Below are 18698 nucleotides of genomic sequence, written 5' to 3' on the forward strand. Positions count from 1 at the left end.
GTAGTGTATAGAAGCATGAGTTTCAGAATTAAATTTGTGCATATTTGAAAGAAATTTTATATAATTTTATATTATATATATTTTTATCCAATTTTACATAAATCTAAGGTTCGAACTTCATGTTGCAACAAAGGATAATAACTTATTTATTTATTTATTTTTTAAATTATAAGTGAAACCCAATTTGTAAGGTGAAGGCAATTTTAAAGTAATTTGAAATGGTAAGTCTATTTTATTTTGAATATATATATATATATATATATATATATATATATATATATAAACTTTGAAAGCATAATCTACATGTTTTCAAGAAAAGAAAAATATTAGGGAGAGAAGAAAAATATTAAAAAAATTCATATTTTAATGTTTGGTCATCAAAGAAAGTAAAAAAGAAAATAAAAAATATATCAAATCAATCAACAAAATTTTGATTTTATACATCATTAACATTTATTTTTTCATAATTTTTAGCCATATTAAAATAAACTTTCATTTTTATTAGTATATAATATAAAGGAAAATATAAGGAAAAAATGAGCTTCCTCCTTATTGTATTAGTGAGAATGAGATAGCATATATATTACATTATCAAAAAATTTAAAAGATGCAAACCAAATGCTTCACAAGGATTTTGTTTTTTGAAAAAATAATGAGAGACACCTCATACAAATGTATATTTTTCATTGGCAGCATCAATATCTTTTAAAGCTAACTAATCGGTTAGATAAATATAACCATATAACATTTTTGTTCATTTATAAAAATATCTATTTATATTTAAACCTACTTAAATTTTATCCAATCTACACTATTTCTAATTCAATTTATCATTTTAACAATGCTATTTATTTATTTAATTTTTGCTTATTGTTAATGTGATTTTATTGGGAGAAATCGTGTTTGTTTTGCTACACAAATATAAGAATGCAATATTTGTAGAATTATGACTCACATGAAATGGAAGGCTAATGAACACTTTGAATTAATGGGATTACGGTGACTTTTGACTTTCAAAATGTTGTGAGAGTTAATGAGAAAGTGGAAGAGTTTTTTCCTATTAATGCCTACTTTTATGGGGAGTGGGATAATAACTATATATGTAGGGTTGGATATTGTCATCTTACTATCAATCTTTCTTTCATCAATTTACCCATATGATTTAGTGAAGAATAGAGATAAAAAGAAGGTTAGGCGAGAGAAACAATTTCTACTAGTTTTCTTTAAATACTAGTTTACATCTTAACTGATCCAGGTATGTTTGTTTATGAATTCTTTAGTTTTCAGCATAAAAGAAATATATGTGAAGATCATGATAATTAAACATTCTATAATTTCAGTAAAATAACAGAATGAATTCTTACAATATTAACATGATTTGAAGAACGTAAGGTTGGATATGATTTGGTTAATTGAATCATAACCCTTGAAACTATTAATCGAATCGAAGTTTTGATTCATTAGAAAATGTGAACCGAAATTGAACTGTTTAAACGGTTAATCAAAACAAAATTGTTTAAAACTGTTAATTAAAAATGATTTTTAGACAACTACCTAATGATTAATCAAATCAGATTATAAATACAATTTAAAAATTTAAAATCATTATATATAATATTTTTTTTATAATAATCAACATATAAATTTAAAATATTAACTATTAAAATTTATATGTCAATTTTAATAGAATATAACTTTTTTGAATTTAAATTATTACAAAATAATATATAATTAGTCGACCCCACTTAATAAGATTAAGACTTGATTTTGTTGTTGTAAAAAATAATATGTAATATATTGTACAGTTTAGTTAATTGTAGTGATTGAATGGATGAAATTGAAGCCAAATCAATAACCGAAAAAATTCAAAATTTTAATTCAAAAGTGAACGAAAAAAAATAGTTACCGAAATTTTCGATTCCATTTGGTCTAGTAAGTGGTTTGGTCAGATTTTTTTCCAACCCAGTTAGTTTGAAGTACTTTAAAATGACAGAATGACGTCGTTTTGAGCTCCAAACGTTTTAACCACCATTTCTCCGCGCTAGGGTTTTTCTAGGATTTTTGAGTTCTGCCATTCTCTAAATTCGCTAATTACTCCAGGACGGAGGCACTAGGAATCATCAACCAACCACCGATGTCTACGTCTTACTTTCTCTCGCCGGAGCCTATCTCCGCAGCCGGTCGGAGCTCCGAGAAGCTGAGCCTCCCAGCGCTACAATCGAAGATGAAGTGCGATCCCGAAGGATACGAGTCAGAGCTCCACCTAGTGTACAGCCAGTTCAATACTTCTCTCACTCTCTTCCAACAACAGGCAGCGCTGAGTTTCACGTCGCTTAGCGGCGTCGCCGCCGACCCCTCCGTCGCAAAGGACCTCGGCGATAGGGCCATGTTTTTGGCTCATGTTACTCCTTTTTATCCCAATCACCTCTCTCAGTTCCCCAAACAGCTCGCCGATTTACTCCGCTCGGCTGCTCACTCGCTGCCATCATCTCTCCGATGCCACGTCGCTCAAGCCCTCATCCTCCTCATTAATCGAAAGGTATTGGAGAAATTGTTTGTGGGTTTTTTTAGAAATTTATGTTTGTGCTTTGTTTGGTTGCTGGGGAATTCTGGGCACCCGAGAAAGCTAAGATATCCGTTCATGTAGCCTAATAGTGTTTTTGTCGATATACATATATGTATGTATGTATAAACCCCTTGATTTCCTGGTTTTTCGATCAGCTAAGACGTCAAAACAACATAAGAAACAAGATCGGTAACTCCCGCAGCCAGTTGTACACTAGTACCATATAAGCCTAATAATGTTTAAGAAATTTATGATTGTGCTGTCATATGTTGCTGTCAAAATTTGGGAAGTTTTTCGTTTTGGAGAACCGAGAAAGCTAAAGAATCCATTCATTTAAGCTTAATAATACATTCTTCAAAGGGGAGTGTATCATTGAAGCCATCAGATTAATTTGCTCATAGAAATAAAACAGAACAAAATAAGTAAAACCACTAACTGCCTCAGCCTGTTGTAAGGTTAGTCTATATATATATATATATTTTATTTGAAGATGACACTTGTCTTTGCTTGGTAGATAGTGGACATTGGAGAAACTCTTGCCTTGTTTATGGAGCTTCAGACACTAGGTGACAGGGTTTTGAGAAAGCTGGCTTTTTCTCATGTTGTTCATAGTGTTAGGCGGATGAATCAGAAACACAAGAATGAAGCTAAGAATCGTGCACTTCAGAATATCTTGTTTGCGATGCTGCAGGTCAGTTAAGATTTATTTTGGCTAATTAGGTTGCATACTTCTGCTACAAGCATCTTTGCATATCATGGTCAATTTATTTGAGAAGTGTCTAATTAGTTTTCAGACTTCTGTTACAAGCATATTTGCCTATGACTGTCAATTTATTTGCACCATGTCTCACTACTGCCAAGATTTATGTGTTGCACAGCAAGAGGATGAGTCAAAAGCCAAGAGAGCACTTATCACACTCTGTGATCTTCACAGAAGAAAGGTGTGGTTTGATGATAGAACAGCAAATGCAATCTGTACAGCTTGTTTTCATTCATCCTCAAGGTATGCATTTGCCTTGGTTGTTCATTGTGCCGTTTCTGTCCTTGAATGAATGAAAAATACCATCAATACTGGGATCCTATATTTGGGATTCCACAGGATAATGATTGCAGCTCTGTCATTCCTTCTTGATTACGAGAAGATTGGAGATGATGGTGATAGTGACGGTTCAAGCAGCGAAGATGACTTTACTCCTCAAAAGGAACAAGTTGTTGTCAGCAAAGAGGCTGTATATAAGGTCAGTTGCTTGCTAGAACTAGATTATTTTGCATTTAAGATTTAAAATTTTTATAATTTTGTTTCAGTATTTCATATTCATTTTCATTGGTAACCTTCTTTTTTCTAATAGATGGAAATATGGCCTTCAAATGAAGTAAAATTTCCCTGAAAATGTTAAATGAGTTATATCACTTATGTGATCCATTTCAATTATAATGTGATTCTTTATGGTGTCAATTACTGCCATGAAATTAGGGAGTAAGTTAAATTACTTGATGTTTTAGTCTCAATGTTTACCAGCAAAAGATATTGATGGTTATTCCTTTTGAAACTGTTTGCATGGTTTGGTACAGGCTTGCCTAGTTCAAACCAGATGTACTTCTCCAGTTAAAGCAACACCGCTTTTGCTTCTCCAGCCTTCCCAAAAAATATTTGCAAATTAAGTCTTTTAGGTGGCAACATTTTCTACTAGGCATCTTGATTCTTGAAAGACAAGTTAATCTGTGGAGTTTTACTGATTTTCCCGTCAGGCATCAGTCCCTTTGTTTGATTTTCAATGATTCTCTAAAAAAACACGTTTTTTTTTCATATAGAATATTATGTATACCTTGTGCATGGTAGGAAAAGTGTTTTTTTTTTGGTAGTTTATTGAATCTGTAAAGTTTGATTTATGCATCTGGATAATTTTTAATTATTTTTTAATTGAAATTTAGGCACATAATAAGGGAACACTTGCTAGCAAGAAGAAAAAGAAAGCAAAATTGCAGCGTGTCATTCGTAGCATGAAAAAGCAACAGCGTTTGTCATCAGAGAAGAGTTCTTCAAATTACTATTCGCCTCTTAACCATCTTAAAGATCCGCAGGTTTGCCACTTTTCATATAATCATCCTGGATCCAATTCAGTCTATTATTCTATCTGTAGAATAATAAGTTAATTTCTAACTAATAGCCTGCCTGTAGGGGTTTGCTGAGAAACTGTTTTCTCGCATTCAAACTTGCAATGAACGATTTGAGGTAAGTATCTCTCCATGCAGACACTCTATGTAGAGTTGTTTGAGACAGGCTTAATAAGTTTTGATGTTTCTATGCTAAATGCCTTTACATCTGAGCATCATTCTTAATTGCTTATGTTGCTGTGATACTTCAATGTGCTACATTTTCCTTCTCTACTATTCTCCAAGTCTTATTCCATATATGTGTTCCATTTGTCGAGGCTCGTAATTCACATAATTTGTTGCTTGTTTACATGTCATAATGACAGTACTTAGTCAACCAAAGATTAGTTTTATTATATGCGTTGCACAAAGAGATATTGCATTATTGGTAGAAAAATTATATAATTTGTTGCTGTTGACATGTCATAATGATGGTACTTGTGGTGAACCAAAGTTCAGTTCCAATTATATGTGTCTCACAAAGAGATTTTGATATATTGTAAAAAAATATGAAGATTTTTTTTTTTGGGGAGAGTTCTCTAAAGAATTGTTTTGTACAAAACAAAAAATGAGCAATAGAGAAGTAGAGTGCCAAGACCAATGAAGATGAATCAGAATTATTTTCTTACTTGAATGCGTTTAGTTAGCTCATACTCTCAATTACCATTAGCTGTAAATCACTTGCCTATTTGCTGCAGGTTAAGATGATGATGGTGAAAGTAATTGCCCGCACGGTCGGGCTTCACCGCTTGATTTTACTAAATTTTTATCCTTTTCTTCAGAAATATGTTCAGGTATGCTATTCTATTGATACATTGAATTTATTCTTTGCTTTCTGAATTTAAAGTATGCGTGATATTGCTAATTGCAGCCCCATCAACGTGATATCACAAACCTACTTGCGGCAGCAGTTCAGGCCTGCCATGATTTGGTACATTAAGCTTTTGTTTGTCTGGGTATTCATGTTTTTCCTGTGTTCTTTGATTTTTATATTATTTTTTATCTAACCTTTTATTAACTCTGTTCATGTCAACTCAAATGGTGTTATTTTAAGTAGGTGCCTCCTGATGCTGTTGAACCATTATTCAAACAAATAGTAAATCAATTTGTACATGACCGTTCTCGTCCTGAGGTATTGTTCTGTTGATGTCTTATTTACTGTAAGTTCTTCTAAATGATGGTGGGTTTATTTTTGACTTATTCTTGCCTTTTTTTTTGCCAGGCCATATCTGTTGGACTGAATGTTGTAAGAGAGATCTGTTTGCGCATTCCTTTGGTATAAATCCATTCATTCCATTAGCTTTTTGACTGCCCTTTTGTGAACCTGAGTTCATTAGTTTCCTATCTTAAGATGATACGGGTGTTTCATTATGTGGCTTAAGACAGTTTCTTTTCAGACTCATTTAATTTTATGCCTGCAATTATTTTCATTCTTTTCCACGTATCCTTTGCAAAACTGTTATATTATCTCCTGTGTTTCTGTCAACTAGTTGATGACAGAAGATTTGCTGCAAGACCTTGTATTGTATAAGAAATCACATGAGAAGGCAGTATCGACAGCAGCTCGTTCACTCATTACTTTATTTAGAGAGGTAAAAATATTTGTACGTGTGTATGTATGTTTGCATAGATAATCACTGTAGGAAAACTAACTCTTAAGTTTACATGAAGGTTTGTCCTTCCCTGCTGATTAAGAAGGATCGTGGACGCCCTACTAACTCAAAGGCAAGGCCTAAAGCATTTGGAGAAGTCAATGTGGCCAGTAATGTTCCTGGTGTTGAGTTATTGCAACATGACAGTGATGATGACAATGAGAACATGCATGAGATTGATGAGTCCATGTTTAGTAGCTCTGACGATGATGAGAATATTGCTGCTAGTGATGATGAAATACAAGAAGATGATAGTGGGGGTGAAGATGATGAAACACAGGAAGATGGTGATGTTGGTGAAGATGGTATTACTGATAATGATGATGATGATTTCGATGATGAAGAGGGAGAGGAAGAAGAGGATAATGAAGAGGAGGAGGAAGGAGAGGAGGACAAGGAGGAGGAGGAGGAGGAGGAGGATGTGGATGAAGAGGTGGGGGAGCATGAAGAAGCTACAAGCAATGATGCTTGTGATAATGGGAGTCGAGAAAGAGAATCTAAAGCGAGGAAGAGAAAGCTCTTGGATTTTGATGCACAACTGAATGCTGCTGAAACTAGTCTTCGATCCCTAAAGAGATTAGCAGGGGCAAGGATGGGGCAAGCATCACCTGTATCAACTGATGGTATTCTCTCTAATGAGGACTTCCAACGGATTAAAGAGCTCAAGGTATGTTAGTTTGTGCATATTGAGCCAAGTTTTAGTTGACACAAGGTGAAGGTTTGCCATTGTTATGCATGATGCTTTTTTACCCCTTTTTTATTTATTAGACATTGTAAAATTATAGTAGATTGCTGAATGCCTTTTACCCCCTAACTTTTTATTGGGTTTCATTCTCAGGCAAAGCAGGCGGCAAAGGTTGCTTTGAGTAAGCACGGGTTATTAAGAAAGAGTTCAGAAGCTTTTAAGATGCCAAATTCTGATGATCTAAGTCTTAAGCGTGTAGATCCTGCTAAACTTGAAGTGAGTTATCTCAAGAAATGGCAGTGTGTTTTCTTAGCTTTATATTGTGGCTTTCTTGGTCAATGTGCTGCTATGAATGGAAGTACCTACTGTTGGGCTGGAAGCAGGAAAATGGAGCAAATGATGGCCGTTCTGCAATTCTTAGAATTTAGAAACAGAATACAATGTTTACTTTATTTCATGGGTGCATATTGATACATTTTTCTTGGTTACTAGAGAGCTTATGGAAAGATTTAGAACGGAGTTGGAGGAGGAGGTGACCCCCAACCCAGAGTTAAACTGGAATGCTGGGATGCCTCTGAATAAAATTTGAATTGAACTGCTAGTTACTAAACAATAACAGTGTAGAAGATCTTCTATAAATGGGGTACATGGACCAGAGTTACACCAACTCAAGTCTTTTCTCTTGTCACTGGACATGTTTGGACACACAAATTATAATAATTTTGAGTAAGACTCTGAAATGATAAACAGGTGGCGGGTGAGGGTGGGAAGTGTTGTGGAGAGTAAACAAGCACGCAGAAAATTCCTAGTACACAAAACCTGTGAGAAACAAGATGGAGATAAGCACACACCAAAGAAAATAATCACACGCACGCACAAGACAATATTTACGTGGTTTGACAATTTTGCCTACGTCCACGGAGTTGCAGGGATTTCACTATTATCAGGGAAGTATACAGAGTGCAGCAATTACAGTTTCTCTCACTCTCAACAAGGAAGAAACAACGTGCACACACCCTAAACACCAAAGCCTACACATTTGGATCGTGCACACAAGAGCTCACAACACTCTCCATGCTGCTGCACACTTCTGCACCGCTCTACTCACATAGATGAACATTAGAAATATATATCTTAGGGTTTACAAGATCATAACTTTCGAAATAGGAAAGTTCTGCCGAAATCTCGCACAGAAGATCGTCGTCGTCGACCTAGTCGCACTCCTGTTCCCTATGGTCGTGACCTGGTCGAGCCTCGTGGGAAATCAGGAATCTTGAACTTCAGCATTCTCGACCTAGTCGCACCATTAAGTCTTTTTTGGTTGAGATGATGGTTGAGCCTCTCAGGATCTCGTCCTTTAGGATATCTCAGAATCTCGACTTGGTCGCCTTTCAGGGTTTTCTTGGTCAAGCACTTGGGTGAGACTCAGTATTTATGGCCAGGCCTGGGCCGCTCCATGGATTAAACATAACTAGGCTTCACAAAGCCCAACAGGAAGGCACTATTTGATCCCAAATCAAGAGCATAGTGACTTCCAAAATCGGAGGCCACTATAGAAGAGTTGCTTCCTTTTGTTTATGGCCAAAGGACACCACACATCTATGAACCAACATCCAACCTTGTTAAATTGATGAAAATATAGTAGATTCCTTGGGAACAAAAATGTGAAAAAAGAAAAAAAGGGCGTGCTCGTACACTCTCAGTAAAACACAAGCACAGATGAACACAGAACCAAACCCCCACCTGGGATGCGTAAGGACAGGATATGAAGGTTTTCAGTTTTAATAGGTAAAAAAGTTGCTATCAAGGTGTTGAGAGGTGGTAGAATAGTCTAATTAAGACTACTACATGTAATTAGGATTAGGAAACTCCAGAAGAAATACTTTTGAGAAGCAGCAGACTCCAGATGTGCTCATTTGTTATTGGCTTGGAATAATTCAGATTCATGGGTAAATAGCTAATTATATGGAATACTCTTGAAAAACCTGCCGGGTTATGAATTTGAATTTATGTGATAGATCTTGCAACATATTTAATCAATAGAAAAACATTTTCATTTTGGAATTCTTTTACCTATAATAATTTCTTTTTCATTTTTCCTTGTCTGTCTATTCTTTTCCCAAATTGTCTTCAACATTTTTTTCAAGAACTCTTCCCACTTTAACTTTGCTTTTGGTTTATTTCACTCTCTTTTGCATGAGATGTGTAGGTTAATGTAAGGAAAAAGCTGAGCAAGGAGGAAAGACTGGCATTAGTGAGAGCAGGGAGGGAGGAAAGAGGAAAGTACCAGGCTCGAGCTGCAGTAAAACAAAAAAAGGTACATTCGTCCTTCTCTTCTTTCCATATATTACAGTTGGACATATGTCTAATGTGGTTTCCTTTGCCTTGCTCTGATTGTGAAAATCGTTAGTGGAATGTCTTTTAAAAGTCTCCTTATGCTAATTGCTAAGAGCTGAACGGATTTGAGGGTGCACATATTGTAGTGCCATCTGTTTTCTGAGATCTTTTGAGGGTGCTGGAATTCCATTGGCATCCTTTTTCTAAAATTTAATGCCATTCCCATTTTAAAATGGTTGTTGATTTGGTCTATAGGTTTGTGTTCATTTTATTGCATTTTACATTTTATTTTGTTTGAAGTCTCCCCGCCGTATGGAACGTAAAACTTGGTTTTGTTATTGTTGTATTGTGTTTGAAGTCTAAGTTAATCCTTCAAATCAAAAACCTCAAAGGCGTGTTTGCCCGTGGTTTTTTTATTTTTTTTTAATTTTCAAATAATTAAAAATGCTACCTTGTTTTTGGTTTCCAATCATTTTTCCACATTTTTATAGAAAATTTGGGGAACATTGATGTTTATTAAGTTTTCTGTATTTTGAATTATTTGGAAATTGAAAAGCACTTTTTTTTTCAATTATTTGAAAATTTTAAATAGAAATTGAAGAGAGCTTTATACAAGTTAACAGGTCCTAAGCATGTCACTGAGAACGCTACCTTTTTGTTTGCATTGTTTTTGGCGGGTAAATTTTTAAATAGAAATTGAAGAGGGCTTTATACAAGTCAACAAGCCGTAAGCATGTCACAGAGAACACTACCTTTGTGTTTGCATTGTTTTGGCGGGTGAACAAAGTTGAGTCTACCTATTAAAACAGATGGAAAGGGAAAAGGACCAAGGAAACTCTGGTTTCTTTGGAAACTCTTGTTTCTTTAGAAACTCTTGAACCCCCACCATGATAAAAATTGCATGTCGCACATGCTGCATTCCCTTTTTCCCCTTGGCTTCTTGTCTTATCATGGTTGATGTCATGATGGTGGACAGACCGGTGGTTTAAGCAATCGTCAGAAGGAACACAAGAAGGCTATGCCTCTTGCAGCGAAGAGATCGAAGGTAGCAAAATCTCGACAAGAGAAGAAGAAGAAACAGCAGCGGTCTGGCAAACAATTCCGCGGGAGGAAAGCATGGAAATGATGCGTGACATGATTATTTATTTATATGCATGTATGAGGCCATGCCTCTAGTGGCGAAGAGATCAAAGGTGGCAAGATCTCGACGAGAAAAAAAAAAGCAGCAGCAGCAGCAGCAGCATTCTGGCAGACCATCCTGCGGGAGGAAAGCATGGAAATGATGCGTGACATAATTATCTATACGAATTCTTTTATTTATTTCTCCGCTAACAAACATCAGTTTTGATCCAGTTTTTTTATAGGGATGGAATGGAAATTTCTTGAGAAGGTGATAATTGGCTTAACAGCAATATGCATGTTTTGGAAGCTTATCATGGGAATATAATTGCTTTTGAAATTCAGTTACTAACATGGAATGATGGTAGCAATTCAGTTTTAATTTCTTTCTAACATTTGGTATTCTTTTATGGAATTAAAAATAAGTCATTTTTTTTAATATTATTATTTTTTGTTATTACTATTATCTGACTAATTATTATCCTTAAAATGATAATTATTTTTTCCTTACTATTATTATTACTATTAATATTATTATGTCTTTTTTTGTTATTATTATTTTATTGCTGTAATTACTATTAGTTATTATTATTATTTTTATTTATTATTTTGTAATAATTATTGTCTTCAAAATAGTAATAATTATTACTTTTCATTTTTTATCACTATTGTCCATGTTATTATTTTAATAATAATAAACATTATTATTAGTTATTATTGTTTTTATAATAATAATGACAATTAGTATTATTATTTATCGTTGTTTTTGTCATTAGTATTTTTTTTAATTACTTTAATAATAGTGAGTATTATTAATGTAACTATTTTTTTAATTATTTTTATTATTTTTAATCCTTGAAAAATAATTGTTAAAATTTTGCCTTTATTTGTTATTATTGTTCTTCTTATTATTATTTTACAAAAATAAATATTATTTTTGTTGTAGTTTTTGTTAATTGCTATTATTTCTTATTATTTTTATAATAATTATTATCCTTAAAATAGCAAGTATTATTTTTACCTATTTTATTACTAGTATTGTTTATCTTATTATTTATTTTAATTATTATTTTAATAGTAATAAATATTATTATTAGTTATTATTGTTATTGTAATTATTGTTAATTATTGTTTTTATAATAATAAGAACAATTGGTATTTTTATTATTTGTTGTTTTTGTTCTATTACCATTTTTTTAGTATTTTTCGTACTAGTGATTATTGTTAGTGTGATTACTATTATTTTTATAATAATTATTATCCTTAAATTAATAACTATTATTTTACTTTTTTAATATTAATATTGTTCTTGGTATTATTATTTTGTAATAATAAATATTATTTATTATTATTGCAATTATTATTAGTTATTATTTTTATTATAATAGTAATAATAATTAGTATTATTAGTATTTTTTTGTTGGTTTTAGATTTTTTTATTATAAAATAAATTTAATTTGATGGAATGAATCGATTCTAGGCAACCTAGATTGGAATCGTGATTCCCGCAGGAATCATATTCCAAATGGAATTCGGTCCTGTTCTTGATTCGGTAAACCAAATGTAGAAATGCAAATATGCAAATTCACTCTTTGAGATTTGATTCCATTTCAGTTTGATTTTGACAATTGATAGTGGATTATAATTTGGGGCCACCTGTTAGATTAAAGCTATATAAAACAACCTGTTAATATTATGTTTTGTTAATTAGAAACCTATAGGGTAAGTTGACTACACTTGATTCAACTTAATTTGGGCAAAAGAAGCTTGGCGAGATTTTTAAAATAAACTTTCTTAGGATTTGATAAAAAAAAAGAACATGAATTTGAAAATTTTGAAGTGTCATTGGAAAAAATCTGTCAATTTTTCTTGTGACAGAAAAAAGAAAAAGAAAAAGGAGGAGCCTGAGTAGGGTTATGTGACAAAATCAAATTGCAAGGATGGTTTTTAGAATATTTAAAAATTTAAGAGAGATTTGTGCTTTTTAATTAAATTTTAATAATGGTCAGTATCTTTTACTTCAATATTTTATTAACTAATGTACTTTTCTCCTGTTATTCCATCTACAAATTAAAACAAGGGTGCATATTTTCATGGTCATAATTTATTTCATGTTATAGATTCATAGAAAATTCTGTATTATTATTTGGTTTATGACAACAATAAATTTTTTAAACTTTTAAAGTTATAAGCAATCTTATTGTGATTTATTTAATCTCTCTATATCACTTTTCCATAAAATAGGCATTTTGGCTTGGTCAACAAATTCTTTTATTTTTTTTCCAATTGGGTTATACTTAGAACGTCATAAGAGGAATCTTGCTTCTGTTGAGAATTTCATTTATAAGTTTATCTCACATTGGAAAAATAGAGTAGATGATGGATGCTTATATACATGTTTGGACTCAATATTCAATAGATTTTGGATCAAATTGATGCTTACTCATATATATCAAGCTCATCCATGGACTCTTCCAGTTCTAACAAGTGGTATTAGAGTCAGCGCCCATTTGAGCAATTGTTGAAAAATTGGACTTACTCACATAAGGGAGACGGTTAACTAGTGAAGCAGAGATTGTTGAGAATTCCACGAAACTTGTCTCACATTGAAAAAATAGAGTAGATGGATGCTTATATATACGGTTAGACCTAAGATTCAATAGACTTAAACTTTTGAATCAAATTAATAAAAATAGTAGATGATGGGTACTTTTATATATATGGTTAGCTCCAAGATCCACCTCATTTTCTTTACAGGGTTGTACCACCCTCACCATACATTTTTTGGGTTGGGAATACATGGACTAGGCCTCACATCTTGTTTACTGATATTTATGACGAGACAATCAAACTCTTTTTTTTGCCACCGCGGAATTAACGACAATGAGCTGATCTTGTTTATAAAGGAAGCAAGTGCCAAGGATGGTTCGAAGTTCAGTCTCACTCAAAAAATTAAAGGCCAAAAGATATATCATTTAAGGGAAAATATTTAAAGAAAAAAAAGAAAAGAAAATTGGTGCTTCCGTAATCCCATTTCGTCACAATTGAATACATCGGAAAACTATGATTATAATTACTTTAATTGCATATTTGGTACTCATCTTTATGTGTTCCCAACAAGAAATCCTTCATATATAAAGAAAAGATGGAAGAGTACAGAAATAAACTAGCGCGTACTGGGCCAAAAGGCAATCTATACTTCTATTAAACATGGAGGCATATCGCTACTCTGGCCGAATACGTCGGGAATTCCATCCCAATTCCCCTTCTCTCTTGCTTCCCAGTATCCACCCACATAACGGTAACAGCCATCCTCATCCTTCCGAAACCATCTCGGATGCCACCCTCTCTCCTGCAACTTTCTTGCCTGCAATACCATAAAAATGCAGATTAAAACATTTGCTCACTGCATTAGTCATTACAGCACCCAAAAGCAGACTAGAGACTCCAAACCCACACGGACTGCACGAGAACAACATTTTGACAAATACTCAATTTTTAAAAGCTTAAGCAATATTGAAACAAGCTAGATGAATGGTCATTGCTATTACCAGTGATGCATGGGACTAAATCATGGCATCTGCCGGTAACCAAATAACAGTTCATAGCATATAATTATTCAGGATAGCACAATAAAATTGATATCAATTACCACAATAGTAAAAGTTTTCTCACTGCCCCAGCAACAGGTTTTGTTTTTTTCACCGATCCATAACAAAATAACGCAAATCATGGTAAACTTTTTCCACTGGGCAAGAGCAAAATATCAAAGTCCAAGTTATAACTGCTTCTCAATTTATGAGTACTACATGGTCACAAAAAACAGTTTAAAAAGCAGTTTTTGCTTCCCCAGGAGGGCAAGCAGAAATTATTTAGTCCTTAAAAAGACAAATGAAAGCAATGTCACAAAATTTTTTCAGATAAGTCAAATAAAAATAAACTGATGTAGGACAAGAAGCCAGACCCTTGTGTTGGAGACTAATTCAGAAGAGCTGGTTCAAGGGACTGGTGTGTTATGTGTGTTTAGTTTATATAGTAGCAGGATTATGTGTCTAGGGGTTTGTTTGTAAAGAAAAAAGGGGCAAAATATGAGGGGTATTTTAATTTGATTACAGGTTCTTTGGTAGTATAGAGCAGTTATGGGGCAGTTGCGTGCTCCACGGCTCCTTATTTTTTAAAATTATATATATAGAAAAGAAAAACTGTAAAGAAAGGGGGCAAGAGTTGAAGGGTATTTTAATTTGACTACGGGTGCTTTGGGTAGTAAAGAGCAGTTATAGAGAAAATGGGCAGTTATAGTGATGTTTTGGGAGTTCAAAAAAGCAGACAAAGTATAGAGAAAAATGGGAAGGAGTTGAAGGGTATTTTAATTCAATTAGGAGAGTATTATGTGGAAGTAATTGGGGTATTTTGGTCATTTCAAAAAGCAGACCAAATTTGGGGAGTACCCTGTCTAGTATTAGAGAATAGAGATTAGAGATGTCTTTTAGGGATTCATTTATAATTTCACGTATCTCGTGTAACTCATGCAATTTAGACTTTCTTAAAAATAAATTGGGAAAGCTATGTAAGAGATAGTTTTTTATGACTTTGAATCGAGGATGTTTCACTTGAGTTTGCCACAAATTGTTTCTCCTTTCTCTATTCTTCCTTCTTGTCTCTCTCTCAAATTCTCTTTTGGTTGTAATTCCTCCGTATTGTTTTGCATCATTTGGAATTAGAGCCCAATCATGATCTCTATTTTTCCATTTTCAGTCCCCCATTTTCTTCCAATCAATCTTTTTCTTCCTCTCTTCTGTTAACTTCCAGGCTCCAGCCCCTTTCTCTCCATCTGCAGTATTCAAATTTCTATAGAATCCTCAAAACAACTTCTCCATCTCTGTTCTCTCTGCAATCCTCTCTCTCTTATTCTCAATCTCAAAACCATCCACGAATTTAAATAACAGTCCCAGATGTCAGCTCTTCCAATCATCCCCTTTTCTAAAAAATTTTAATCCAAAAAAAAATTGCGACTACCAGCCGAAATAACTGTTGTGAAGACAGGAGAGAAGAGAAAAAAGACGGAGCAGTTATTTTGGAGCACACATATAGCTCCAGGCTCCAGCTTTTCCCCTTATACAATAATAATAATAGAAAGGACTTTTAAGGACAAAAATAACCTCACTTACACAATCTAATTACTAAAATAACACATTCTCTTATAGCAATTGCCCTCAAGCTCAAGGTGTATAAATATCACATAACCTAACTTGTTACAACCGTTAGACAAGGCAAGCTTAAATAAAGCTTTGTGAAAACATTGCCTAACTAATCCATAGATTTCACAAATGTCTCAACTTCAATGTGCTTTGTCCTCTCATGAAAGCTAGAAATATAAATGGCAGCTTGATTATCACAAAAGAAATCTATTGGCTTCAGTACCAGGAATCACATTCTTACATAAGAAGTAACCACATAAGCTCACTCATAATATGGCTCATAAGTTCGGTATTTTGCTTCAGCCTTGGGTCTTCTTACAGTAGTTTGTTTTCTGCTACACCATGTGACAAGATTACCTCCACAAATGTACACTATCGTAGACCTTCAATCATCAACAGAGCCAGCCCAACTCCCATTAGAGTATCTCATGATTTCCTAGTTTCTATTATATTTATATATTAAACCTCGGTACAGCCTTAGAGATATCACAAAGTCCTAGTGGCATTCAAGTAGATCAACTTGCCAACTAATTGCCTACATCAACGGTTGTCTTCAAAGTATCTAATATCCTAGACAGCTTAATGTTTCGCGGGAGCATATTTGCTCCCAACAAACCTGTCTCACTTACCATTTAGCAATTTCAAGGTATATTTTTGTTAAGATTGATTCAACCCTCTCCTACACTGTGCAATCTCAATACCAAGAAAGTTATGCTAGTATCCAAATCCTTGACTTGAAAATTTTGCTTCAAGCCCTTGCTTAATTTCTGCAGTACCACTCAGGAAGTACCATATCTGTCTCTTTTTTCTTTGGTAGACAAAGACCGGACCGAATAATCATAGTAGCACTGGATAAAGCTGCAGAGTTAACCACACAAAAATTGTCAAACCATGCTCAAGGAGACTGTTTAAGACCATAAATGGCCTTAGTCTACCTACATCCTCCTCATGAGCAACATACCAAGGAGGTTGCTGTTGAGAATTCCACTTTTGAGTTTGTCCCACATTGGAAAAATTGAGTGGATGATGGGTGCTTATATACATGGTAGGGCCCAAGACCCAATAGGTTTAAGCTTTTGGGTCAAGTTGGTGCCCACCCATATGTATCAAGTTTACCCATGGACTCCTCCGATGCGAATAAGTGGTATCAAAGCCAACAACTCGTAACTATGGGTGAACGACATCGTAAAAGTCGAAATGTGAAGCTAATTCTCTTGACATACTAATAGTTGAGGACCAAGAGTGTGACCAAGACCAATAAGGATCATCTAAGCCTAGAAGATGGATCCGAATAGGGTCAAGACGTGGGAAGTAGGATTGATTCAGAGGCACATGGAATGCAATCCGAGGCACGTAAGGCGTGGTGGTTAGGCCCACTTGAGCAATTGTTGGAAAATTGGGCTTACTCCATAAGGGAGACGGTTTCCATTTAAGGGGGAGCAGTTGGAACTCACAAGTGAAAGGGAGATTGTTGAGAATTCCACTTGTGAGTTTGTCCCACACTGGAAAAATTGAGTGGATGATGGGTGCTTATATACATGGTTGGGCCTAAGACCCAATAGGCTTAAACTTTTGGGTCAAGTTGGTGTTCACCCATATGTATCAAGCTCACCCATGGACTCCTCCGGTGCTAATAGTTGCTCCATGTATACCTCTTCCTACGAATCTCCATAAGAAAGCATTCTTCACATCCAATTGGTAGAGGGGTCAATCAAATTAAAAGCAAACAAGATCAGTACATGGAATATAATCTAGTCAAGTGAAGAGAGAAGATCTCAAAATAGTTAATATCATATGTTTGAGTGTACCCTTCGCTATCAATTGAGCCTTAAGCCATTTGATACAATCATCAAGAAGATATCTAATGACGTAGACTTAGGACACCTGACCAATTCCTCACCATGAGGAAGATCCACCAAGTCCAACATCCCTCGAGTGGTCAAGGCATCCATTTTACATCCATTTCATGCTTCCATATATAAGGTAGGGATAGAAATAAAGGAAATAGACAAGGCAAAAGAGTGAATAGAACTAGGAGGGTGAAGAATCAACATATAATAAGTAATAGGATAAGCAATTAAAAACTGTTGAGTACACGTTCAAGCACCTCTCCGTGTGCAATGGGCAAATCCAAGTCACAATAGAATGGATCTCCAAAATAAGAAGTCGAAACAACCATGGGTGGTGCTGTCCATGCTTGCTTTCTTTCATTCATAAACCTTTAATTGTTTCTCTTGGTTAGTAACTAATGGATTTGGAAGAATAGTAGGAGATTTCTTGAGGGGGATAAGGGTAGGAACACAACACAAGAAGGGAGACCATAAATTGTTGATGAACTTAAAAAAGATACATCCAAGGAGGACTAACACTAGAGAAATAAAGTGTCCTCTCAAACATAGTAGTCGAAGGGGAATCTAGGAGTGAGGCACTAAGGGGTCACAAGACTAGTGCCTCAAAAGGTATGAGGCAAGGTGACTTTCATGATGTGCACCAAGGCGAAGTTAGGCGCGATGAGACGAGAGGCATTCCTTGTGAATGCTGACCATTTACACCCCTTTTCTTTTCAAGTCTCCTTTACCTAGAGCCCTAGGTAGTGCTTTAGGAAGACCATAAATCATTGATGGACTTAGAACGGATTCATCCAAAGAGGACTACACACGAGAAATGATGTGTTCCCTCAAACATAGTAGTCAAAGGCACATCTAGGTTAATATTACTCATGCGACTCCTTGAAAATTCTTATCTTAGATTTATGATTGTCTCTGTTCTAAAATCTAGTACATAGTGGGCAATGGGGAGCAACTTCGTTCATGGGAGGACCTTTGGATTGGGGAGTTGCTGTTGGCTTTTACTTTTCCCCATCTTGCTTGATTCTTTTCACGTTCATTTGGGGAATGATAAAAGGGTTTGGAGTTTAGATCCTTCAAGGGATTTCTCTTGTAAATCTTTTTTCTCTTATTTGATTTGAATCCCTAATGAGGATCTGT

The 18698-nt window shown here is 34.5% G+C and overlaps 2 protein-coding genes across 3 annotated transcripts in view; one reads left to right on the forward strand and one right to left on the reverse strand.

Annotated features, from left to right (window-relative positions):
- Positions 1-2043: 2043 nt before the first annotated feature.
- LOC131144652 (uncharacterized) lies at positions 2044-10862 on the forward strand. The gene is made up of 15 exons (XM_058093425.1): positions 2044-2539; positions 3081-3257; positions 3445-3569; positions 3666-3804; positions 4499-4648; positions 4746-4799; positions 5419-5514; positions 5592-5651; positions 5778-5852; positions 5943-5996; positions 6211-6312; positions 6392-7039; positions 7211-7333; positions 9267-9374; positions 10371-10862. Exons 1-15 carry the CDS (start codon positions 2135-2137, stop codon positions 10518-10520), a joined length of 2466 nt encoding a protein of 821 aa, XP_057949408.1. The 5' UTR covers positions 2044-2134; the 3' UTR covers positions 10521-10862.
- Positions 10863-13562: 2700 nt separating this feature from the next.
- The window catches only part of LOC131144653 (oxysterol-binding protein-related protein 1D), a 45230-nt gene continuing 40094 nt past the window's right edge, over positions 13563-18698 (reverse strand). For both annotated transcript variants that reach the window (XM_058093427.1, XM_058093426.1), the window contains one exon: positions 13563-13880. In XM_058093427.1, the coding sequence (XP_057949410.1) occupies positions 13707-13880 (174 nt within the window). In that variant the 3' untranslated portion in view covers positions 13563-13706. The remainder of the gene's footprint in view (positions 13881-18698) is intronic.

This window comes from Malania oleifera, chromosome 12 (assembly GCF_029873635.1).
Source record: "Malania oleifera isolate guangnan ecotype guangnan chromosome 12, ASM2987363v1, whole genome shotgun sequence".
Lineage (NCBI taxonomy): Eukaryota > Viridiplantae > Streptophyta > Magnoliopsida > Santalales > Ximeniaceae > Malania > Malania oleifera.